Source organism: Pseudophryne corroboree, chromosome 8 (assembly GCF_028390025.1).
Source record: "Pseudophryne corroboree isolate aPseCor3 chromosome 8, aPseCor3.hap2, whole genome shotgun sequence".
Classification (NCBI taxonomy): domain Eukaryota; kingdom Metazoa; phylum Chordata; class Amphibia; order Anura; family Myobatrachidae; genus Pseudophryne; species Pseudophryne corroboree.
Genome location: NC_086451.1, coordinates 66,825,087 through 66,850,723, shown reverse-complemented (window position 1 = coordinate 66,850,723; position 25,637 = coordinate 66,825,087). Strand labels below are relative to the sequence as shown.

Genomic DNA, 25,637 nt, shown 5'->3' with positions numbered 1-25,637 from the left:
GGGCTTTTCCGTAAGAATAATGAGAATTCAGGAATGCAGCATGATGCTTTAACTTAACACAAGTGGGATGCAACTGACGGATGAATGCACAGATGAGTCAGAGCTTAAATGTAGTACAAGGATATTATACAATGGCTACTGCTGATTGAACAAATATAAGCAGTGATAAAAGTGGAGAAGGGAGCCAGTGGAGAAGTTGTCCACTGCTTAGTACATGTACCCCACAGGGCGGTATTCAAATGATATGTCACGCCCAATCTCCTTTCTAAAGTGATCCCCGTTATCGCGTATATCGCGCCCATAGTAATCAGTTTAGCTGTTTAACGGGTTGGGTGCCCTCGCTACCGTGGGGGTAGTGAGCTCTGCGCTCTATGAGCTGCTGACATGCCCCCAGTCCCTCTGTCTCCTGTGAAAAAATGCTGTGCAAAAGGACTGTTTCACGAAAATCGGGACAGTTGGGAGGTATGGGTATTTACTACAGTCAAAATCGACTGAAATAGAACTTTACACTTAAACAGAACTACAATAGAACCTTCAATACTTCACAGAGTTCAATTCCTAACCAAAATTTACTAATAGTCGATTTGAAAATCAACCCAAAATCACCATTTTCAATACAACCATCAGAAATAGTTCTATGTGATTTTTTTTTTTCATGAAGAATTGTCAAAAACATCAATACGATGGAAAAAATATGGTAGAGATGCATGTCTGCTGGCTATTGTACTGAGCAGTGACCAGTCTGGTGGCTAGTGTACTGAGCAGTGACCAGTCTGGTGGCTAATGTACTGAGCAGTGACCTGTCTGGTGGATAGTGTACTGAGCAGTGACCAGTCTGGTGGCTAGTGTTCTGAGCAGTGACCAGTCTGGTGGTTAGTATACTAAGCAGTGACCAGTCTGGTGGCTAGTGTTCTGAGCAGTGACCAGTCTGGTGGTTAGTGTACTAAGCAGTGACCAGTCTGGTGGCTAGTGTACTGAGCAGTGACCAGTCCGGTGGCTAGTGTTCTGAGCAATGACCAGCCTGGTGGTAGTGTACTAAGCAGTGACCAGTCTGGTGGCTAGTGTACTGAGCAGTGACTAGTCTGGTGGTTAGTGTACGAAGCAGTGACCAGTCTGGTTGCTAGTGTACTGAGCAGTGACCAGTCTGGTGGCTAGTCTTCTGAGCAGTGACCAGTCTGGTGGCTAGTGTACTGAGCAGTGACCAGTCTGGTGGCTAGTGTACTGAGCAGTGACCAGTCTGGCGGCTAGTGTATTGAGAAGTGACCAGTCCGGTGGCTAGTGTTCTGAGCAGTGACCAGTCTGGTGGCTAGTGTACTGAGAAGTGACCAGTCTGGTTGCTAGTGTACTGAGCAGTGACCAGTCTGGTGGCTAGTCTTATGAGCAGTGACCAGTCTGGTGGCTAGTGTTCTGAGCAGTGACCAGTCTGGTGGCTAGTCTACTGAGCAGTGACCAGTCTGGTGGCTAGTGTATTGAGAAGTAACCAGTCTGGTGGCTAGTGTACTGAGCAGTGACCAGTCTGGTGGCTAGTGTACTGAGCAGTGACCAGTCTGGTGGCTAGTGTACTGAGAAGTGACCAGTCTGGTAGTTAGTGTACTAAGCAGTGACCAGTCTGGTGGCTAGTGTTCTGAGCAGTGACCAGCCTGGTGGCTAGTGTACTGACCAGTGACCAGTCTGGTGGCAAGTGTACTGAGCAGTGCCCAGTCTGGTGGCTAGTGTTCTGAGTAATGACCAGTCTAGTGGCTAGTGTTCTGAGCAGTGACCAGTCTGGTGGCTAGTGTACTGAGCAGTGACCAGTCTGGTGGCTAGTGTATTGAGAAGTAACCAGTCTGGTGGCTAGTGTACTGAGCAGTGACCAGTCTGGTGGCTAGTGTACTGAGCAGTGACCAGTCTGGTGGCTAGTGTACTGAGAAGTGACCAGTCTGGTGGCTAGTGTTCTGAGCAGTGACCAGTCTGGTGGCTAGTGTACTGAGAAGTGACCAGTCTGGTTGCTAGTGTACTGAGCAGTGACCAGTCTGGTGGCTAGTGTACTGAGCAGTGACCACTCTGGTGGTTAGTGTACGAAGCAGTGACCAGTCTGGTTGCTAGTGTACTGAGCAGTGACCAGTCTGGTGGCTAGTGTACTGAGCAGTGACCACTCTGGTGGTTAGTGTACTGAGAAGTGACCAGTCTGGTTGCTAGTGTACTGAGCAGTGACCAGTCTGGTGGCTAGTGTACTGAGCAGTGACCACTCTGGTGGTTAGTGTATGAAGCAGTGACCAGTCTGGTTGCTAGTGTACTGAGCAGTGACCAGTCTGGTGGCTAGTCTTCTGAGCAGTGACCAGTCTGGTGGCTAGTGTACTGAGCAGTGACCAGTCTGGTGGCTAGTGTACTGAGCAGTGACCAGTCTGGTGGCTAGTGTATTGAGAGGTGACCAGTCCGGTGGCTAGTGTACTGAGCAGTGATCAGTCTGGTGGCTAGTGTACTGAGAAGTGACCAGTCTGGTTGCTAGTGTACTGAGCAGTGTCCAGTCTGGTGGCTAGTCTTCTGAGCAGTGACCAGTCTGGTGGCTAGTGTTCTGAGCAGTGACCAGTCTGGTGGCTAGTGTACTGAGCAGTGACCAGTCTGGTGGCTAGTGTATTGAGAAGTAACAAGTCTGGTGGCTAGTGTACTGAGCAGTGACCAGTCTGGTGGCTAGTGTACTGAGCAGTGACCAGTCTGGTGGCTAGTGTACTGAGAAGTGACCAGTCTGGTAGTTAGTGTACTAAGCAGTGACCAGTCTGGTGGCTAGTGTTCTGAGCAGTGACCAGCCTGGTGGCTAGTGTACTGACCAGTGACCAGTCTGGTGGCAAGTGTACTGAGCAGTGCCCAGTCTGGTGGCTAGTGTTCTGAGTAATGACCAGTCTGGTGGATAGTGTTCTGAGCAGTGACCAGTCTGGTGGCTAGTGTACTGAGCAGTGACCAGTCTGGTGGCTAGTGTATTGAGAAGTAACCAGTCTGGTGGCTAGTGTACTGAGCAGTGACCAGTCTGGTGGCTAGTGTACTGAGCAGTGACCAGTCTGGTGGCTAGTGTACTGAGAAGTGACCAGTCTGGTGGTTAGTGTACTAAGCAGTGACCAGTCTGGTGGCTAGTGTACTGAGAAGTGACCAGTCTGGTGGCTAGTGTACTGAGCAGTGACCAGTCTGGTGGCTAGTGTACTGAGAAGTGACCAGTCTGGTGGCTAGTGTACTGAGCAGTGACCAGTCTGGTGGCTAGTGTACTGAAAAGTGACCAGTCTGGTAGTTAGTGTACTAAGCAGTGACCAGTCTGGTGGCTAGTGTTCTGAGCAGTGACCAGCCTGGTGGCTAGTGTACTGACCAGTGACCAGTCTGGTGGCAAGTGTACTGAGCAGTGCCCAGTCTGGTGGCTAGTGTTCTGAGTAATGACCAGTCTGGTGGATAGTGTTCTGAGCAGTGACCAGTCTGGTGGCTAGTGTACTGAGCAGTGACCAGTCTGGTGGCTAGTGTATTGAGAAGTAACCAGTCTGGTGGCTAGTGTACTGAGCAGTGACCAGTCTGGTGGCTAGTGTACTGAGCAGTGACCAGTCTGGTGGCTAGTGTACTGAGAAGTGACCAGTCTGGTGGTTAGTGTACTAAGCAGTGACCAGTCTGGTGGCTAGTGTACTGAGAAGTGACCAGTCTGGTGGCTAGTGTACTGAGCAGTGACCAGTCTGGTGGCTAGTGTACTGAGAAGTGACCAGTCTGGTGGCTAGTGTACTGAGCAGGGACCAGTCTGGTGGCTAGCGTTGTTGCCCATTCACCACAGCAGGTGTCCCATGCTGTGGCGGCTGCTGGCTCCAGGCTGGATGTGAGATCTAGCAATAGTAGTGAGATCTCACGCATGCCCAGTGAGCCGGCCGGGGGTAAAACGCAGAACATCAGCACTAGACTGATGCACTGTGGGGGGTCTGGCAGTGATCGCCAGAGGGGAGAATTCCTCCAAATGTTAATACATTACATTGCCTCAGTAGAGAGGTGAAGTAGGAAGCACTATATCAGCACGATACCTGCAGGTGTAATACATTTATATCTGTGTGTGAAAAATGACTGTTAGGAGCTGGTTGGTTGATACTTTATCTACACCCACTTTATCTCTCTACAAGGTTAAAGGGCCATACTCATGAGGAGATGTGAGGGAAGATCTGTGCTGAGCGAGGGGGGGGGGGGGACATACTCATGGGGAGATGTGAGGGAAGATGTGTGCTGAGCGTACCACACATCTCTCCCTACGCTCAGCACAGCATGATGTGTGCTGGGGGGGGGGGGGGGGAACGCTCATTTCACCCAGCGGGTGAAATTAGCGATGTCCTAGATTGAGCCTGGCCAATCTAGCACCGGTGATAGCGACATGCGGGGCCACGCATCGCTATCGCTGGGGGGGGATTACACACAAGAGATCCATGCTTAAAATCTAGTCAGATTGCTTAGCTTTTAAGCATGGATCTCTCCGTGAGGGGTGGTATTCAGTATGCCGGCTGTTGGGATCTCGGCACTCAGTATACCGGCGCCGGAATCCTGACACCCGGCATACCGACAACTATTCTCTCTCTTGGGGGTCCACAACCCCCCTGGAGGGAGAATAAATAGTGTGGCACGCCACCGTGCCTGTAGCGTGGCGAGCGCAGCGTGGCCGCCGGCATACCATACTACACCCCTTCGTGAGTGCCCCCCTTTAGATTTAAAGCATGGATCTCTCTGTGAGTACCCCCCTGACTAGATTGCTTAGATTTTAAGCATGGATCTCTCGCTGGGTGTGCCCCCCCCCCCCCCCCCCGGTGCGCCCCCCCGGTCACCCCCTCCTCGCTCAGCACACATCGCTCTGTGTTGAGCGGGGGGAGAGATGTGTGCTGAGCGGATCGCTCAGCACACAATTCCCCTCACATCTCCCCCGTGAGTACGGCCCTTTAGTACATAGACCTAGTCTTTTGCTTTTCATGGTCATTCGCTGTGACAGCGACACAGAGGCGGAGCGCACTTGGTAATGAGGGTCTGCTCTTCTTCAGTACAGCTGTACTGTATGTGAGAGACAAAAACAGAACACAATGGCGGCGTATCAGCTCTATGGATGTTAGTACATAGAGGGCCTTATTCAGGTTTGTTAGCAAACCAAAAAAGCACACAACTGGGCAAAACCATGTGTACTGCAGGTGGGACAGATGTAACATGTGCAGAGAGAGTTAGATTTGGGTGGGGTGTGTTCAAACTGAAATCTTAATTGCAGTGTAAAAATTACCGTATATACTCGAGTATAAGTCGACCCGAATATAAGCCGAGATACCTAATTTTACCACAAAAAACTGGGAAAAATGACTGACTCGAGTATAAGCCTAGGGTGGGAAATGTACGGTGCCAGGGGTTTTCATGCTCAGGGTGTCATGCTCGTTGCCAGGGGTTTCATGCGGTAGGTGTTATGCTTGTTGCCAGGGGGTAATGCTTGTTGCTAGGGTTGTGCCCCCAGTGCCACATATACCCCCAGTAACAGATATCCCCCCACAGTGCCAGATAAAAACATGCTGCCGTTGCTTTGCCCCCAGTAGTTATGCCCCTTCTTTGCCCCCAGTAGTTGTGCCCCTCTTTCTTTGCCCCCAGTAGTTATGCACTCTCTTTCTTTGCCCCCAGTAGTTGTGCCCCCTTTCATTGCCCCCAGTAGTTGTGCCCCCTTTCATTGCCCCCAGTAGTTGTGCCTCCTTCTTTCTTTGCCCCCTGTTGCAGTGCCCCCTTCTTTCTTTGCCCCCTGTTGCAGTGCCCCCTTCTTTCTTTGCCCCCTGTTGCAGTGCCCCCTTCTTTCTTTGCCCCCTGTTGCAGTGCCCCCGTCGCCGCTTACAAACACACAAACACACACAAAAACAATACTTACCACTGCCCCGCTCCTGCTTCCCGACCGCTTCTTCTGCTGCTGCGCTGCTCCGCTCCGTCCGTCCGCTCGCTCCGTCCGTCCGCACGCTCCGTCCGGCCGCCGCTCCGTCCGGCCGCCCGCTCGCTCCCCGGCACCCGATCATCTCTATGGGAGAGACGTCATGACGTCTCTCCCATAGCAACGCGCACAGACACTAGAGGTCAATAATGACCTCTAGTGTCTGTCCTGGAGCCGGCTGCAGCGGACGCCCACACAGCCCACGGCGTCTGCTGCAGCCATTGACTCGAGTATAAGCCGAGGGGGGCTTTTTCAGCACAGAAAAATGTGCTGAAAAAGTCGGCTTATACTCGAGTATATACGGTAAACAGCCAGTATTTACCCTGCACAGAAACAATATAACCCACCCAAATCTAATCAAATCTAATCTGCATATGTTACACAGTAGCGGCTCTTGCCACGGGCAAGCAGGACTTTTGCCCGGGGCGCCACTTTCCTGAGGGTGCCGCCGCCGTGGCAAGAGCTGCTACTAACTGGGGTGGCGGCGGCAGTGGTTAAGAAAAGGTCCTCTCCACGAAAGGAAACTAGATGCGCAGTGAGGTAGAATCTAGTTTCCCTTCGCGGAGAGGACCTTTCCCCACTACTGGTGCCTGCCATGCAGTGCGCCTGATGTCATCGCGCACCGCCCGGCAGTTTAGAACAGCCATAGATGCTAGAGGTCATAATTGACTTCTAGTGTCTGTACGTTCCTATGGGATAGACGTCATGACTTCTTTCCCATAGATTCGAGGAGCGGCGTCGGTGGCCGGAGACGGAGGGCAGCAGCAGACGGGAAACAGGAACGGGGCTGGTGAGTATTCTTTACTTTTTTACTAGGGGCACAGCTACTGGTGGGCACAGTAATGGGGGCACAACTACTGGGGGCAAAACTAATGGGGGCACAACTACCGGGGGCAAAACTAATGTGGGCACAACTACTGAGGGTGCAGTACTGGGGGCACAGCTCTACAGGGGGCAAAACTACAGGGAGCAAAACTGTGACCATGCCCCTTCCCTATGAAGCCACGCCCCTATTTTTAGCGCGCCAAAGGAAACTTTCGACCTGGGCACCACAAGGTCTAGAACAGGACCTGATGTTACATCTGCCCCACCTGCAGTGCAACACGGTTTTGCCCATTTGCTTGCTTTTTTGGTTTGTTAACAAACCTGAACCATCCTCCCCATGTATGTAACATATGGTGGGTATAGGACATGGAAAGGCAGAATACTAAAATCATCCGAAGGTGGAAAACATCTTTAATGCCTCAGATCATCATTTCCAATGTTACACCAGATTACAGAGCGATGAGTGATCCTGGGCTTGTCGGCAGCATATGTTATCACGTGAAGTGATCTTACACGATGCTCAGCTAATTACATAACACTGCAAATGTCGGGTTACACTAAATAAAACAAGTCTGTACAAGTGGGTTTGGCGTAACATAAACACAAAGGGCCTCATTCAGTGCGGCCCGCAGTTCGACTCTTCCTGCTTCAGAAATATAAATGCGGATATTCCCTTGTATTCAGAGTGTATAGCATGTATGCCATCACACTACCCCATCCAGCACTATCAGTGTGGGCATGCAGCAGCCCTATAAGCCGGATCTCTGCGTATGATCCACCTCTGAATAGCCTGCAATACCCTGCTGCTATCAGGGGCATATTAATAGAGCAGGGGGCTCATGTGCAGTCTCCTCCCGGGCCCTCTACTCTCTTGCGAGCAGTGAGCACTAGTTGACCTTGGCTCTGTACCAGAGTCTACTGTGCATGTGCAGGCCCCAAGGGAAATGGTGTGGCAGCCATTTTACTGGTGATTTGTGAAGGGCTGCTGCCAACGTGGGACTCTGGAGAGATTAATATTAAAGAAATGGGTGCACGGTGTGCGGTGTGGGGCCCCCTGAACTAAGGAGCCCGTGTGCACCACACACCCCGGCCTGCACCCCTTATAGATAATCCACTGGTTGCCACCCAGTAACTGAAAGCAGAGACACAACTGCGATGTGTGCGAGTGTGAATCGCCCGTAGTTACTCAGTGTTGCGTCTGCAGGCCCCGATGCATGCGCAGCTGCTACAACTCGCCGTCTGCAGAGCTTTCTTGCCTGTAACTCTGCATTCGGACACAAACCATCACAATTTGTTGACATTTCAGCTCCAGCAAATATATGCTATGGCTTCAGAAAATCCATTTATCACTACAGTATGTGCCAGTAAAAGAGATGATGAGCCAGTGGGAGCAGCTTAGAATGATGTCAGGGCAAATGGCGGACGAGGTAGTTGTCATTGTCTCTGAGTAACATAAGAAACTGAATTATGAAAGTCCAACTAGGGGTTAGGCGTCCCTGGCATTGTATATACCCTAAGACTCCAGGCCAGGGACACGGTGAGATTTTACTGAGATTTTTATTTATTTTTGAACTGCTGTGACAAGTGTCAGTATTAAGTGACTGCTCTCGGGCTTGATAATAAATAGGTTAGTGAGCTGTATTACATAACAATTTTAATCTAAGGAGGCAGGGCCTGATTAACCAATAGACTGATAAGGCTGCAGCCTGGAGCGCTGGGTCCTTGGGGGGCGCAACGCCGGCACAATAGATTGCACTGGGATGGGAGCACTTCCTGCTGCCGTTGGAGTTGGGGCAGAGCAAGGTCTCGTGAGATCTCCCCCGGGAACTGTGGGAGCACCGATGCCTACTGGGAATTGCCTGCATCACCGAGGCAGAGACGCCGGGAAGAGGAGGTCCTGTGAGAGCCGCGGCTGGCTCCGCTGCCGAAGCTGTGATACCGTGGGAGCAGCGGTGCCTGCTGGGATTACCAGCGTCACCGAGGCAGGGACGCCGGGAAGAGGAGATCCTGTGAGAGCCGTGGCTGGCTCCGCTGCCGAGGCTGTGATACTGTGGGAGCAGCGGTGCCTGCTGGGATTGCTGGCATCACCGAGGCAGGAACGCCGGGAAGAGGAGATCCTGTGGGAGCCGTGGCTGGCTCCGCTGCCGAGGCTGTGATTGATGCTACTCCCACCATTGCCAGCACTGCTAGGGTGGTAAGTGGTAATATGAATGGAGCTGAGACCTGAGCCAGATTTTTAGCTGAACATGAGCAAAAAAATTGGTGGTGGGGAAGTGGGGGCGGCCACTTCTGTATTAGCCTAGGGCGGCTTGAACCCTTAATCAGGCCCTGTATGGGGCGATTCAATTGTTAGGCAAGAATTTAGTTCTTGACCTAAGTGCCCGCTAGCTATTCAACTAATTCCTGTGACGGGCACTTACCTGAGTGAGAATACACATAATTATCCAGGCTGAGCAGCTTCTGCTGTGCTAAGTGCATACTAGCCTACTCTCCCAGAATTGCCGGGAGGCTCCCGGCCTCCCAGAAAAGTGGGCAAGTCTACTGGCCCAGCGCCACCCGTCCGCATCCACTAGCAACCTCCCCCCCACACGCGCTGTCCTAGTAATGCCGCTAATCTCAGCATTGCATAGTGGGGGCGGGACCACGATGATGCAATCGTTTAACCAGACCCCTATACATCGTTGGTCATCATTGCCATGACCCCACCCCCCTGCTGCATTACGCCACCCCCCACCCCCGTGCTGCTCCGACCTGGCTGCCCCCTCCCTGTGATGGGGCGGCCAGAATGTTAGTAAATATGGCTAAGTGCTGCTCCCGCTGCAGTTACGGTGTGCCCACCGATCTCGACTAGACCCGAAGCCCTACTTAGCACGGATGTCTGTTTAACCTGGGGCTAATCAATTGAATCCCCACAAAGAATTTAATCGCCCCCTAAAAGTCTTCGGTATCCGGTCTATAAATCTGCACCAAAAGGGTCTACAATAAATAGGTCGACCACTAATGGTAGACATGCATTAGGTCGACATGGTCAAAAGGCCTACATGTAAAAAGGTCGACAGAGTCAAAATGTCGACATAGTCAAAAGTTTGACATGCCAATGGTCGACACACATATGGTCGACACAAATTTTTGCATGTTTTTTCAACTTTTTTATACTTTACCATCCACATGGACTAGGATTGGAAATAGTAACCTGTGCCTAGCGCAGCGGTAGCAGAATGAGAGGCACCTTGCCTGAAGCATGGTGAGCGAAGGGGACGCGGTACACTAATGGGGCTTGTTTGTGACAGAAAAGTGACAAAACACTCCCCCCCAAAAAAGGTTGTCTACCTTTTTTTGTGTCAACCATTCCATGTCAACCTTTTCTACTGTCTATCTATTATATGTCGACCTTTTGATCCTGTCGACCTAATGCCTGTCTGCCATTAGTGGTAGACCTATTGACTGTAGACCTTTTTAGTAGAGATGAGCGCCTGAAATTTTTCGGGTTTTGTGTTTTGGTTTTGGGTTCGGTTCCGCGGCCGTGTTTTGGGTTCGACCGCGTTTTGGCAAAACCTCACCGAATTTTTTTTGTCGGATTCGGGTGTGTTTTGGATTCGGGTGTTTTTTTCAAAAAACACTAAAAAACAGCTTAAATCATAGAATTTGGGGGTCATTTTGATCCCAAAGTATTATTAACCTCAAAAACCATAATTTACACTCATTTTCAGTCTATTCTGAATACCTCACACCTCACAATATTATTTTTAGTCCTAAAATTTGCACCGAGGTCGCTGTGTGAGTAAGATAAGCGACCCTAGTGGCCGACACAAACACCGGGCCCATCTAGGAGTGGAACTGCAGTGTCACGCAGGATGTCCCTTCCAAAAAACCCTTCCCAAACAGCACATGACGCAAAGAAAAAAAGAGGCGCAATGAGGTAGCTGTGTGAGTAAGATTAGCGACCCTAGTGGCCGACACAAACACCGGGCCCATCTAGGAGTGGCACTGCAGTGTCACGCAGGATGGCCCTTCCAAAAAACCCTCCCCAAACAGCACATGACGCAAAGAAAAAAAGAGGCGCAATGAGGTAGCTGTGTGAGTAAGATTAGCGACCCTAGTGGCCGACACAAACACCGGGCCCATCTAGGAGTGGCACTGCAGTGTCACGCAGGATGTCCCTTCCAAAAAACCCTCCCCAAACAGCACATGACGCAAAGAAAAAAAGAGGCGCAATGAGGTAGCAGTGTGAGTAAGATTAGCGACCCTAGTGGCCGACACAAACACCAGGCCCATCTAGGAGTGGCACTGCAGTGTCACGCAGGATGTCCCTTCCAAAAAACCCTCCCCAAACAGCACATGACGCAAAGAAAAAAAGAGGCGCAATGAGGTAGCTGACTGTGTGAGTAAGATTAGCGACCCTAGTGGCCGACACAAACACCGGGCCCATTTAGGAGTGGCACTGCAGTGTCACGCAGGATGTCCCTTCCAAAAAACCCTCCCCAATCAGCACATGATGCAAAGAAAAAGGTTAGGTGGTATACAATTATGGACGGACTGCCTGCCGAGTGCAGACACAGAGGTAGCCACAGCCGTGAACTACCGTACTGTACTGTGTCTGCTGCTAATATAGACTGGTTGATAAAGAGATGTCGTAGTAGTATGTATGTATAAAGAAGAAAAAAAAACCACGGTTAGGTGGTATACAATTATGGACGGACTGCCTGCCGAGTGCAGACACAGAGGTAGCCACAGCCGTGAACTACCGTACTGTGTCTGCTGCGACTGGATGATAAATGATATAAAAAATATATATATATCACTACTGCAGCCGGACAGGTATATATTATATATTATATAATGACGGACCTGCTGGACACTGTCTGTCAGCAGAATGAGTTTTATTTTTATAGAATAAAAAAAACAACAACACACAAGTGAAGTCACACGACGAGTGTTTAACTTTTTCAGGCAATCACAATATAAGTATACTACTAACTATACTGGTGGTCAGTGTGGTCAGGTCACTGGTCAGTCACACTGGCAGTGGCACTCCTGCAGCAAAAGTGTGCACTGTTTAATTTTAATATAATATTATGTACTCCTGGCTCCTGCTATAACCTATAACTGGCACTGCAGTGCTCCCCAGTCTCCCCCACAATTATAAGCTGTGTGAGCTGAGCAGTCAGACAGATATATAATATATATAGATGATGCAGCACACTGGGCTGAGCCTGAGCAGTGCACACAGATATGGTATGTGACTGAGTCACTGTGTGTATCGCTTTTTTCAGGCAGAGAACGGATATATTAAATAAACTGCACTGTCTGGTGGTCACTCACTATATAATATTATGTACTCCTGGCTCCTGCTATAACCTATAACTGGCACTGCAGTGCTCCCCAGTCTCCCCCACAATTATAAGCTGTGTGAGCTGAGCAGTCAGACAGATATATAATATATATAGATGATGCAGCACACTGGGCTGAGCCTGAGCAGTGCACACAGATATGGTATGTGACTGAGTCACTGTGTGTATCGCTTTTTTCAGGCAGAGAACGGATATATTAAATAAACTGCACTGTCTGGTGGTCACTCACTAGTAAACTCTCTGCACTCTCTACACTTCTACAGTACTCCTCCTAGTCCTAAGCTCCAGTAAATCTCTCTCTCTTATAATCTAAATGGAGAGGACGCCAGCCACGTCCTCTCACTATCAATCTCAATGCACGTGTGAAAATGGCGGCGACGCGCGGCTCCTTATATAGAATCCGAGTCTCGCGAGAATCCGACAGCGTCATGATGACGTTCGGGCGCGCTCGGGTTAACCGAGCAAGGCGGGAGGATCCGAGTCTGCTCGGACCCATGAAAAAAACCATGAAGTTCGGGCGGGTTCGGATTCAGAGAAACCGAACCCGCTCATCTCTACTTTTTAGTGTAGATCTAATAATCCACACCCAAAGTCTTCAGTGAATGTCGTATAAACAAGAAAAAATGTTTTGTCCCTATCTGATGTCAGTTTGGAGGCTTGGAAACAGGTGGCCGCTGACATTCATTTCAATTTGCATTAAAATCCCTATGGCCAGACACTGAAGAGTTAACGAGAGATCTATGTTCTGTAATATGAAAGCTGCTTCCGGGGGTGGTGTCTCTCTCTTTCTCTCTCCCAGGCTAGGAGTGCCTGTCTTCTGTTTCCCAGGTAGGGCTGGCTGCCTTTCCCCCTGGGGAGGTTCTGTCTTGTGTGTAGGGGTGGGGTCTGGTTTCAGGTGAACGGAACTGAAGACCAGGAAAGAGTTACAGGAACAGTCATCAGGAGGCATCCAGAGTGTGAGGATGTTCCGCAGTTCCAGAAGATATCGGTCTCAGGTAAGGTGGACAGCTGCGTCTGGTATTCGGTATAGTGTCTATATACTGGTTATCTCCTTTTATTCTTTGTCTGGGAGACACTCACAAGCACAGGCATGTGTGCCGCAGTCTCGCCCTCACTCCTTTCACCAGAGGCACATCATCAAAAATGATGAATCGTCTCCTGGGCAGAAAGCATCAGCGCCTAGTTTGTGCTTCACTCCTGTTCTTCATGTTGGTTTGGTGTGAATATATTACTATTTACCGTTGGATAAAGTCACCAAACGACACCAACAGCAGATTAGTGACAGTCGCTAGCAGTGCCGTGAGTTACGTCTGCTGTTACCTAAAGAGTGCCATCCAGAACCTGGGTAATGCCCACCTAATCCAGACATGGATGGCTGTAATTAAGCACTCACACAGCACTGTCAGTACGATTTGAGCTTCATCCCTGGGAAGTGTTATTCTTGTGTCTGGATCTGGGTTTGTAAAACCACAATAACCGAAAGCATTAAATACGTTATGTTTTAAGATCGGTGTAGTTGGTAGGATGATGTGATATGTCAGATGTTCTTACAGGCCTAGAAGTGCCCCAGCAGCCCTTTTTACCCATTGTGATAGGTTGTTTTTAGTTTTTGTTTGTTTTGAGGGGTTTTAGCATTTACTCCTTGGGTCTCATTTACGAAGCGTCCTGGATGCATGCGGCACAAAGCCTTAGTTCGGCATCAGTGCCTCCAGATGGTCATCCCGGCGCAAATCAGGCTACCGGACAACTCCCTGTTCTGGGGAGACATGTCTGCCAACTAGCAGGGCTCACAGATGTGCACAAGTCTGAGCGTCACCTCAAAGTTCAACCTGACTTTAGTGCTACTTCTTTCTTTACATATAACTTTCCCATTTATGTTCTAAAATACTGCTCAATTTAACTTCATTTATGGCTTAACTAAGCAAGAGGGGAGGAGACATTTGGACCTGTCTATAATGGTCCTGTTGTATGTTTGAAGGATGGACCTACATTGTGCAAAATGTGTCTAGAAAATCTGTCCCATCAAAAGAATCGGATGAAACACGTTCTTCCAGTCTTCTGAGGAAAATATAAGTCTTCCTATACTATAGTGCAAATCTTTACTTTGGGGTAAATTTACTAAGGTGAGAGTTTTTTTTAGAACTGTTGATGTTGCTCATAGCTACTTAACATTTATCTAGCTGCTTCTAGACGATAATAGAAAGAATCTGATTGGTTGCTATGAGTAACATCACCCGTTCTAAAAAACTCCCACCTTAGCAAGTTTATCCCTTGTTCTGTACTTCACAAAGAGCGCCCAAACAACCTGATTCAGAGGTGCGTGCAATGGCCATGACATAAGCAGTGGAGTAGTCATTTGCCCGTGAAAGGAGAATACCTGCATGGCATTAAACCAGGCATGTCCAAACTGTGGCCCTCCAGCTGTTGTGAAACTACATATCCCAGCATGCCCTGACACAGTTTTGCTGTCAGAGAATGCTAAAGCTGTGTCAAGGCATGCTGGGATGTGTAGTTTCTCTACAGCTGGAGGGCCGCAGATTGGACATGCCTGCATTAAACATTCCATGATACCCAAAGCATGGTCAGACACAGAATTATCCTTGTTTTACTCAAAGAGAAAGGACATGGGATAACTTTCTGCCCTGCTCAGACATTTATGCCATAAGAAGTGAAACAAGATCTAGAACCAATAGCGATCCATCATTGTGACACATACTGTACTATGATATGAGTGGAATTGTAGAATTTTTCTAGAAATGTCTGCTCTGTAGAATCATCTGATCCACAGGATTTAGGTTAAAAGGAAATTTATGTTTCATAAACTATAGCTTTAAATGTCACACAACGGCCTAAGGACATGTATCTCTGTAATGCAAAAGAAGTTATAGTAGGTACGTCAGTGACCCCGTTGTACTGATTTGGGAAGTTACTGTTTTAGAGTAACTTCTCGTCTAGTGTGGCAGCTGTAGTCTGGTTCCAGCAGAAGTGTATGATCTCCATACCTCCTCACAGACTCAATAAGAAGATTATATCTACAAGTACGCATCCGGAAACCACACACATGCTCTTTAATTATCCCTAAGATCTCTGATCTTACTCCTCATAATTCAGATCATACTTACCAACACTCCTAGACTCCCAAATTTCAGGTGGCTCTCCTGGGCATTTTCCCAGTGATTTTCCTACTGCACATAAGTGAAACGCCGGGAAAATGACCGCCGCACCATTTTTCCAGTGTTTCCTGCAGTGCTACTGCTGCCGACATTGGAGGATAAGTATTGAAAAAATGGGTGCGGGGTCTGCGGTGTGGGACCCCCGGGGGCCCGTGTACACCGCACACTCCCATTAGAGATTACACCAGTGCTAAGGGGCCGATTCATTAGCAAGTCCCATTGCGGTTCTGGTAATTAAGTGTCTAACTTGCCGCAAGTTGAGGCGGTGAATTCAGCGCCAGAACAATTCTCAATTGCTCCGGTTGCAGGACAGCTTAATCGAAAAGTAGCTGTCCTGCAATCCCTAGCACTTCCACTTTCACCACTAATAAGTACAGATGTGTCCTCACATCCAGCCTCAATATGCCATGCAGTGCGGGATGCCTGGCGTGAGTGACATCTAACTCTAAAGGGCCCTACACATTGAGCGATCCGCCGCCAAGCTGCCCGATGGCGGATACGGCCGACGGGCGACCCAGCAGCGGGGGGGGGGGGGGGGGCAGTGAAGGGGGGAGTGAAGTTTCTTCACTCCCCCCGTCACCCGGCTCCATAGAAGTGCAGGCAAATATGGACGAGATCGTCCATATTGGCCTGCATGCACAGCCGATGGGGCACCAGCGATGAACGAGCGCGGGGCTGCGCATCGTTCATCGCTGGAGCCTCCACACTCAAAGATATGAACATACCGTTCATTATTGAACGAGATCGTTCATATCTTTGAGTATTATCGCCCAGTGTGTAGGGCCTATAACTCTACTAACATCGGGCGTCTTTTTTTGCCAAAAATGCGTCTTAGTCATGTTGCATTGCGTCTAAGACATATTTTTGACAAAAACAAGCAAAAAAGACGCCCGACGCTAGAAGATTCTCACGCGACCTGGCGTACCAAGAGGGGCTGTTTGGCGTGACTGCAGCAAAGATTTATGAGGACTTATATGCAGCTGCAAAAGTTTATATTGTAAGTATGCATGCATGAACTGAGTTTCCGTATGGGCACCCAAAGGAACAGAGGAAGCAGAGGGATCCAAATGGATCACTCTTCACACTCTCAAACTCCTTCCAATAGAAAGGGGCAGTGCTCTCGTAGCTAGCGCTATTTGAAGATGGCACCAGTTCTCATAAACTATCAGTTTTTGGAGGTTACAGAATATTCAGTGGTCACATCAGGCCACTAATGATGAACGGTCCAGCTACTTAAAACATGCAGGTAGAAATATTTTTCCACATACTGGGCCAGATGTACTAAGCTTGAAAAGTGATAAATATCACTGTGATAAAGCACCAGCCAATCGGCTCCTAACTGTCATTTTTCAAACACAGCCTGTGACATGGCAGTTAGGAGCCGATTGGCTGGTGCTTTATCACAGTGATATTTATCACTGTTCAGGCTTAGTACATCTCCCCCATATGTAATGGCCCCGTTCATATTCGTTAATGAATAGAAAAGAGCCTGATCTGATAAGGTTTGATAGGATTTTTAACTTTTAACTATATACTTGTGAATGGTGTTCTTTATATAACCAAGATATTTTTTTTGTATTTAGTTGTCTTTTGAAAAAATAAAATAAAATGGGGGTTATTCAGTACAGATTGCAAATGAAAGCAGAATTTGGAATCCGTTCTTTCCCATGCTGGTGGACGCCCATTGTAGGGCAAGGCCGCCCAGTGCTAAATGGCGGTCACCAGCTGCGACCGCAATTTACATTGTGGTTGCAGCAATTGTGGACGACCCCCTGCAACTGCAGATAGGCTGCGCATGCAGGCACTCAGGCGCCATTTTTCCTGTTGGAGCGGCTGCATGTAACGTCAGACAGCTGACCCGGAAACACTGTGCCTTTCAATAGTACTGAAATTAGGCTAGACTCATGATACCTTGAACCAAGCCGGATCCGGGGCAGATCAGACCCACACCATAACCATATAGGTCACACTTTTAGCTGGCATGTCATGTCACTATTATCCGCTAGAACTTTACACAGCCCTGGGAAAATCACAAGGGTGGACAGATATGCATCACCGATCCTCAGACATTTCACCCCATGAGCAAATCAGTATATAACTAAGTTCTACCTGATTCTTGGTACTTAGTTCCAGATTCTGTAGAATCATAAGAAAGTTTGATACCAAGATCTAGCACAATGAGCAATGTAAGTCCCTCTAGACATCACTCTCTTTTAGTGTTGGGTTAGGTAGAATCTTTTGTAACAGGCTTTCTTTTATTTTGTTGAGTCCTAAAATCTAGGTGTATATTTAATAATGATGAGTTATATTCTTGCTATCAACCGCTACTGATCTTAAATTGCGCTGTCTACTAACGGTCGTGTGTCTGAAAAATGACAGGAGCTGATTGCCTGGAGCACCGTTCAAGATTAGTAATGAACATATAATTTAGGGCAGTACGGATGGTGTAATGGTTAGCATTACTGCCTCACAGCACTGAGGTCATGGGTTCGATTCCCACCATGGCCCTAACTGTGTGGAGTTTGTATATTCTCCCCGTGCTTGCGTGGGTTTTCTCTGGGTACTCCGGTTTCCTCCCACAATCCAAAAATATACTGGTAGGTTAATTGGCTCCCAACAAAATTAACCCTAAGGTGAATGTGTGTGCGCGTACATGTGGTAGGGAATATAGATTGTAAGCTCCACTGGGGCAGGGACCCAGGTGAATGGCCAAATATTCTCTGTAAAGCGCTGTGGAATATGTGTGCGCTATATAAATAACTGGTAATAAATATAATTTCCACTTCCTGCTGACCTTAGCTGTTCTGGCCCTGTACTTTTACTGTACATCTCTGCTCCCGAAGCTTCTTGTTATTGCTAGGTAGTTGTTATTTTACACATTACGAGAATGATCACATAATGGCAGATGTATTAACCTCTAGAAGGGATAAAGAAGTGATACATGCAAGGTGATAACGCACCAGCCAATCATTACGGATTTGAATAATGTCAGTTAGGAGCTGATTGGCTGGTGCATTGTCACCTTGCACTTATCACTTCTTTATCTCTTCTCCAGGCTTAATACATCTGCCCCAATGTTTATTATCATTTGATTATATGTGTGCTGATTTCTGATACGGTCTCTACTATTTGTTGATGCCTATTTATTATAGGTGTCTGCTCATGTTGTGTTACTTGATTGTATTTTCTCCTTTGGAAACCAATAATACAAGTTGCAAAAAAAAAAAAAGATTTAGTCATAAAGAGGGATAACAAGAATTCCACTCGTTATTAAATATGCCCCATAGACTTATCCGTAACCGTAATGTTGTATGACACATCCCATGAAGTGAGGAGGTATTTTATACATATTACGACTCACTGGTATCCCGTTTAACAGGGGGGGGGGATTCAATTGCAAGCGACGTGTTACCAACCCAGGGCGGGAAGGATGGCCTGTCAGTGGTACCAGCCGTACTTACCCTCCGCGCCGCGCTTGTGCTCATGACTACCGCGCTGTGTGGGGAGAGACACTATGGGGTCTATTTACTAAGCCTTGGATTGAGATAAAGTGGACGGAGATCAAGTGCCAGCAAATCAGCTAATAACTGTCATTTTTCAAACACAGCCTGTAACATGGCAGTGAGGAGCTGATTGGCTGCTACTTTATCTCATCCAAGGCTTAGTTAGTAGACCCCTAGTGCCATGGGAGCTGTTCTGCCTCCTGGAGTGCCAGTAAGATGCTTGGAGCAGCAGCTAGTGAGCCGGATGTATGTGACCCACCCTCCCATTCTCCGGGTGGGGTCCGGTCTGAAGATCGACACTGTCTAGGTCGACAATGTTTAGGTCGACCACTATAGGTCGACAGTCACTAGGTCGACAGGGTTGGAAAGTCAACATGTGCTAGGTCGACAGGTCAAAAGGTTGACATGAGTTTTTCAATTTTTTTCCCTTTTTTAAATTTTTTTTCATACTTAACGATCCACGTGTAGGGGTCACGGTGCACTAATTCAACTTCGGTCACTGTACGCAGAAAACGACACAAAAACTCCCAAAAAAACTCATGTCAACCTTTTGACCTGTCGACCTAGCACATGTCGACCTAGAACCCCTGTCGACCTTCCAACCCTGTCGACCTATAGTGGTCGACCTAAACATTGTCGACCTAGACACTGTCGATTTGATGATCCACACCCCTCCGGGTTGTTTAGTTATGACGGCTTGAGAGCCATCAGGGAATGGATTCAGCACAGGGCTCAGCGGCGCCCTGTCACGGGGCTGTACCAACCATCACCACAATACAGGACTGCGCACCTATTGGCCAGTTATGGTAACAGTGTCATCACAAGTTTTGTTGTCCACCTCTATTGGTAGCAAGACAAACTTACAATGCAGATAGATATGATTTGCAAATCCAGAACGGTAAATTACGTCCATGGTGCTAAATTGAACTCCCCACACAGACTACTGATGGAACCCATACAGGAAAAAATATACTGCAAAATCCCTTGCACTGGGTCATTATAACCTGGATACCTCGTGCCTCACTGATGTATAATATATCATTCTCTACATTCTAGAGATGGCCAAAGACCACTAAATTGAAGGTTAGAAATCATTGATGCGGGGAAAAATCATCGATGCGATACCATAGTGAATATTCACCGATGGCAAACATCGGCTGCGGAGATCCAATATTGTGGTCTGTGCATGTGTAATCAGGGGCCATTGATCATCGATGGATAACCTGTCGATCGCCATCCCTAGATTGTTCCCTGTGAATGGAAGGGTTTACTTTATGAATTCATCCTACAATATGGGCACCTCCATGTTGTAGATACAGGTGCCGATTCAGACCTGATCGCTGCTGTGCGTTTTCTCACAGGCTGCGATCAGGTCTGAACTGCGCATGCGTATGCACCGCAATGTGCAGGCGCAACGGACCGCAGCAACAGGGATCGCCGGTCAGCGACGGGATGGTGCCAAAAATTCAGAGCGCATCGGCGATCGCAAGGAGATTGACAGGAAGAGGACGTTTGTAGGTGGCAAATGACCGTTTCTAGGGAGTGCCCGGAAAAACGCAGGAGGGACCCGGCGTTTTGTGGGAGGATTTCTGACGTCAGCTCCGGCCCCGATCATTGCAGCGGCTGAGTAAGTCCTGGGCTGAGCAGAAACTACACAATCTGATGTTTGTGCAGTTCTGCTACACATGCGATCGCACCCCTGCACAGCGAATACCCTCCCCCTGTAGGCGGCAACTACCTGATCGCAGGGATGCAAAAAACGCACCCTAGCACTCAGGTCTGAATTACCCCCACAGTTTAATCATGAGCTGCTTCGTTATTACATTTAAAGCCTAACAGCAAATAAATTACAATGGACTGCATAGTTAACTATTTAATGCCCTGCATCATTTCTTAGGGCAGATTAATGACCTTATGACGAGGACCTGGCAGGGCCAAGTCATTAGCAGCTGCCAAACAACTGCGCTTTACACTACACGTCTCGCCTCGTTTCGGCTTTGATCTATACCTGACATCTGATAAAAGGGAATGTGCCCTCGGGACATTCACAGGACCAGATTTACCGGTGTCTTTGACCAATTACAGTTTATGGTTACAGTTTCCATATACTTAAAGCTGAGAACCGGGAGATTGCAGGGGCACTGTGATGTCTCATCCGGCCTTGCAGCTACGCAATTTTCATCATGTCGCGTTCACAGACCTATTGCCTTATAAGGTCTGTACAATAAAACAATAGCATTGGGCTGACAGGCAGATAGAGACATGTCATTGTGCAGTATGGATAATTCCACGGGCACAAGGCGATTATTTTGCCGCTGCGCGTGTGTTTGGAAAGTGACTGACAATCAGGAACCGTTTGTGTGAGGTAATGGGGGCTGGCGACACATGCAGGGGTGTCGTAACGGCTTTGGGGGATGTCTCAGCCTGCGACTGCAATCCCATACACAGCTGCAATGGCTCCAGCACCTCACTTCCTGCAGCCATGCTCCGCAAACATATAGCATACTTGCCTACCTGACCCTCACCATGAGGGAGAAAATTGCTCTGTTCCTGGACTTTCCTGGTAATGTATGATTGCCATCACCTGTGGTGAGCTAGTTAATTGATAAGAAAGGCGTTTCACCACAGGTGATGGAAATCATCCATTACCAGGAAAGTCCAGGAACAGAGCATTTTCTCCCTCATGGAGAGGGTCAGGTAGGCAAGTATGACATATAGGGTTATGCGGAGCTTAGATAATCAACTGTTCTGCGACAAATACTGCGTCTTTGTACGCAGCCACTGGGATTTGTAAGGTCTCCGCTGGTGGGCGTCCCAGTACAAACCCAGGCAGCGGCGACATTTGCATATTTACGCACAGCCGCTGCGTACAAATTGGAAATTGCATTTGCTGCAACTTTGAATCGGGCCCACAGTCAGTGACGATGATTTGCTTGAACTATAGTCAGTACAGCTCATATCGCATTCCATATGGCAAGTTCTCACAGGCCTGCAAAAGAGACAAGTGGAGCAGCAGACCCTCCAACATGACCCATTCCATTAGGTACAAAATGCTCTGTTCCTGGACTTCCCTATTAATTTATGATTTCCATCACCTGTGTTGAACTAGTTAAATGATAAGAAAGGTGTTTATTCACAGGTGATTGCAATAAGAAATTAACAGCAAAGTCCAGGAACAGAGCATTTTGTACCTAATGGAATGGGTCACGTTGGAGGGTATGGGAGCAGTTGCCCATAGCAACCAATCAGATTCTAACTCTCATTTACCTAGCACAGTCTATAAAATGACAGTTACAAGCTGATTGGTTGCTATGGGCAACTTCCCCACTTTGGGGTCGATTCAATTCTCCGACATTTGAATAGTGCCGGGAATTAGCTCCCGTCGCTATTCAATTCAGCTCAAGTTAAGCTGGCGAATGCCCGTTCTCCTGGACTTAACAGGTTGATTTGTCTGGAGAACGGTCATTCTTCGACTTAACTCCCCGCCGCGATGCTGATTCCCGACAGAATCAGACTCGCGCCGGATGCGCGGCAACACTTTTGTCGGATTTCCTCTCGCATCCCCCGGGGGTGAGAGAAGAATTCCCGACAGTTGAGTGTCACTTGGCGCCGTATTGAATAGCACCGGGAGCTAATTCCTGGCCCTGTTCAACTGTCGGAGAATTGAATCGACCCCTTTATGTCTCTTTCGATATCTGCTACATAAGATACTTATTAAATAACCATGTTACTTAATTTAGTGTAAATTTACGTGGCCAAACCACTACTTAAATAGGCCCCTAGGTATGCATGAACTGTTGTGCTATAGCGCAGAGTCATTTTTTATTAATATTAGATTTCACAGCCTGCTCTGGCTCTGGGAGATATTTAACCATCATCTTCCCCTCCCTGGAAGTGACACTCCACTTTACCTGAGTGTTACACCCCCTCCCTCATTACTTATTATCTTAGCAGGCAAGGGGCGGGGGTGGCTGCCTTCCTCTGCTCATCAGCGAATGCTGTGGGCTATGTTTTGTTCATATGCTTGTAAATCCAGTCATCAGGACACAGAGACATGTGAGTTCACTGCTGTGCTGTTTTATTCCATCACCAACTCCAGGCACACTGCACACTGGACCACCCACTTCCCAGCATCCCCCTGGTCCCAGGGACCATCACTGAAGATTCAGGCTTACACATATTAGTAAGGGAGTGTCTACAAATATTAAGCATTCTAATACACTAATATCACATCCTCTTTTCTTTAAAGATAAGCCCTGTACACTTCAATGCAACAATTAACGTCATATTAAAAACATCATCTAACACGTTTCAATGAGTCTCTCAGGTCTGCGTATTCCCCTTTTGGGTCTTTCATACACAGTCTGTGTTTCATCTACCATGTTGGACCTTTCTAGAATCGTGGTTTGTTCACCATTATGAGGATCATCATACATGTCAGATGAAGGGTATTCTTCAGTCATGTTGTCTTCATTATGGTTAGGTTGAGATCTTAAATCCACCTGATTTCTTCTTACTTCCGTTCCACGCTCTGTACGTATAGTATAAGATCTCGGTGCTACTTGTGCTTGCACAATACCTTTCTGTGAGTTATGTGTATTAAGCAGTTCATCATGTATCGGGAGATTTGCTCTAATCCTCCTTCCCATCAGCATTTGTGCAGGAGAAAGTCCATTCTGTAAAGGTGTACTGCGGTAGATTAAAAGACTTTTGTAGAAATCTTCTTTACCTTCTTGAGCTTTTTTCATGAGACTCTTTACAGTTTTTACTGAACTTTCCACCAACCCATTTGAGCGTGGATAGTGGGGACTTGACGTAGTATGGACAAATTCCCACTCATCAGCAAATTGTCTAAATTCAGCACTGGAAAACTGAGGACCATTGTCAGTGAACACTTCCATAGGAACACCATGCCTTGCAAAGATTGACTTAATGCAATTGATTACGGCTTTACTAGTAGTTGTATGTAGTGTCTTCACCTCAGGGCAGTTAGAGTAATAATCAGTCACAACAATGTACGTTTTCCCATTACAATCAAACAAATCTGCGCCAACTTTCTGGTACGGTTTCTCTGGCACTGCGTGAGGACTCAGTGGCTCGACTTGTTGTTTCGGTCTATATGTAAGACATAATTCACATGTAGCTGTAGTCTGTGCTATGTCTTGGTTCATTCTTGGCCAATACATAACTTCACGCGCTCTCCGCTTACATTTTTCTTCTCCTAAGTGGCCTTCATGTATCTTGCACAGCATAGTTTTTCTTAGTCGTGCAGGTATGATAAACCTATTGCCTTTGTAAATAATACCATCGACAACTGTAAGGTCACTGCGGTACATCCAATAATCATGGATAGACAGCGGGCATGCATGTTTTTCTGCTGGCCAACCTTTCAGAATGATATCTTTCAACACTTTCATTGTGTCATCTGTCTAAGTTTCTTTCCTAATCTGTTCTTGTCTTGCAAGAGACACTGGTAGAGAAGCTACGATCAAATTAACATAGGCTTCTATCTCTTCATCCATCAGACTTTTGGAACCTTCACTTTTGTCCACAGCACAAGAAAGTGTATCAGCAATGTACATGTATTTGCCGGGACAGTACAGCAAGTGTACATCATATTTCTGTAGTCTGATAAGCATTCGTTGAATTCTCATGGGACGGTCATGTAATGATTTAGTCATGATAGCTACCAATGGCTTGTGGTCAGTTTCCACTGTAAATGTTTGACCATACACAAACTGATGAAATCGCTCACATGCATATGTGATCGCTAGAAGTTCTTTTCCTATCTGAGCATACCTTGTTTCAGCACTTGTCAGTGCTCTTGATGCATAGATTACTGGTTGCCATGTATCCTCATGTTCTTGTAACAGCACTGAGCCTAGGCCAAATTGCGAAGCATCTGCTGAAATTCTTATTCTTTTCGCAGGATCAAAGAATTTTAGCACTGGTTGCTCTGTAATGATCTGTTTCAAGTTTTGCCAACTTTCTTTTTGTTCATGTGACCACATCCACTCGTTATCTTTGTCCAACAACCATCTAAGAGAGGCTGTTCGTTCAGAGAGTTGAGAAATAAACTTTCCTAAGTAAGTAATCATTCCTAGGAATCTTCTGACGTTGTCTTTGTTGTTAGGACGTTCCATGTTCACTATGGCTGATATTTTCCTTGGGTCTGGTTTTACATCTTGATCCGAGACCACGTCCCCATAAAGGGAAGTGTATTCACGCCAAATTCACATTTGTCCTTGTTTAGCTTTAGATTCACTTTCTTGACAAGTTCCATTACTTGTCTCAATCTAGAATCATGTTCTTCCTTTGTAGATCCCCAGACAATAATGTCATCCATCATTGTTTCAATACCTGGAATATGTTCAAAAATCATGTGTATCTTTTTGTAATATACAGTACTTCTGGAGCAGACAATATTTCATATGGTAGTCGGAGAAATCTGTATCGACCTTCTGGTGTATTAAATGTACAAAGCTTTGAGCTGGCCTCATCTAGCTTCATTTGCCAGAATCCTGAAGATGCGTCCAATTTACTGAACCATTTTGCTCCCGCAAATTGCGACATGATTTCATCTCTGGTTGGTAGTTTGAAATGTTCTCGTTTAATAGCTTTGTTTAAATCTCTGGGGTCTAGACATATTCTGAGTTGTCCATTTTTCTTTTCAACAGTTACTAAGGAGCTTACCCATTCAGTAGGCTCATGAACTTTCTGTATCACACCCAAGGCTTCCATGCGATTTAACTCTTGTTTCAGTTTTTCTCTCAGCGCAAACTGCACTTTTCTACAGGGGTGTATCACTGAAGAAACTTGCGTGTCTATATTTATTTTATGCTCTCCAGGCAAACAA

General features: G+C 47.4%; 1 protein-coding gene and 1 long non-coding RNA gene across 4 annotated transcripts in view; one reads left to right on the top strand and one right to left on the bottom strand.

The window, feature by feature from the left end:
- The window catches only part of LOC134948532 (uncharacterized), a 175,978-nt gene that overhangs the window by 132,684 nt on the left and 17,657 nt on the right, over positions 1-25,637 (bottom strand). The gene's annotated exons all lie outside the window — the stretch shown is intronic.
- The window catches only part of PRICKLE3 (prickle planar cell polarity protein 3), a 99,066-nt gene continuing 86,456 nt past the window's right edge, over positions 13,028-25,637 (top strand). For all 3 annotated transcript variants that reach the window (XM_063936564.1, XM_063936565.1, XM_063936563.1), the window contains exon 1: positions 13,028-13,100. In XM_063936564.1, coding sequence (XP_063792634.1) covers positions 13,068-13,100 — 33 coding nt within the window. In that variant the 5' untranslated portion in view covers positions 13,028-13,067. The remainder of the gene's footprint in view (positions 13,101-25,637) is intronic.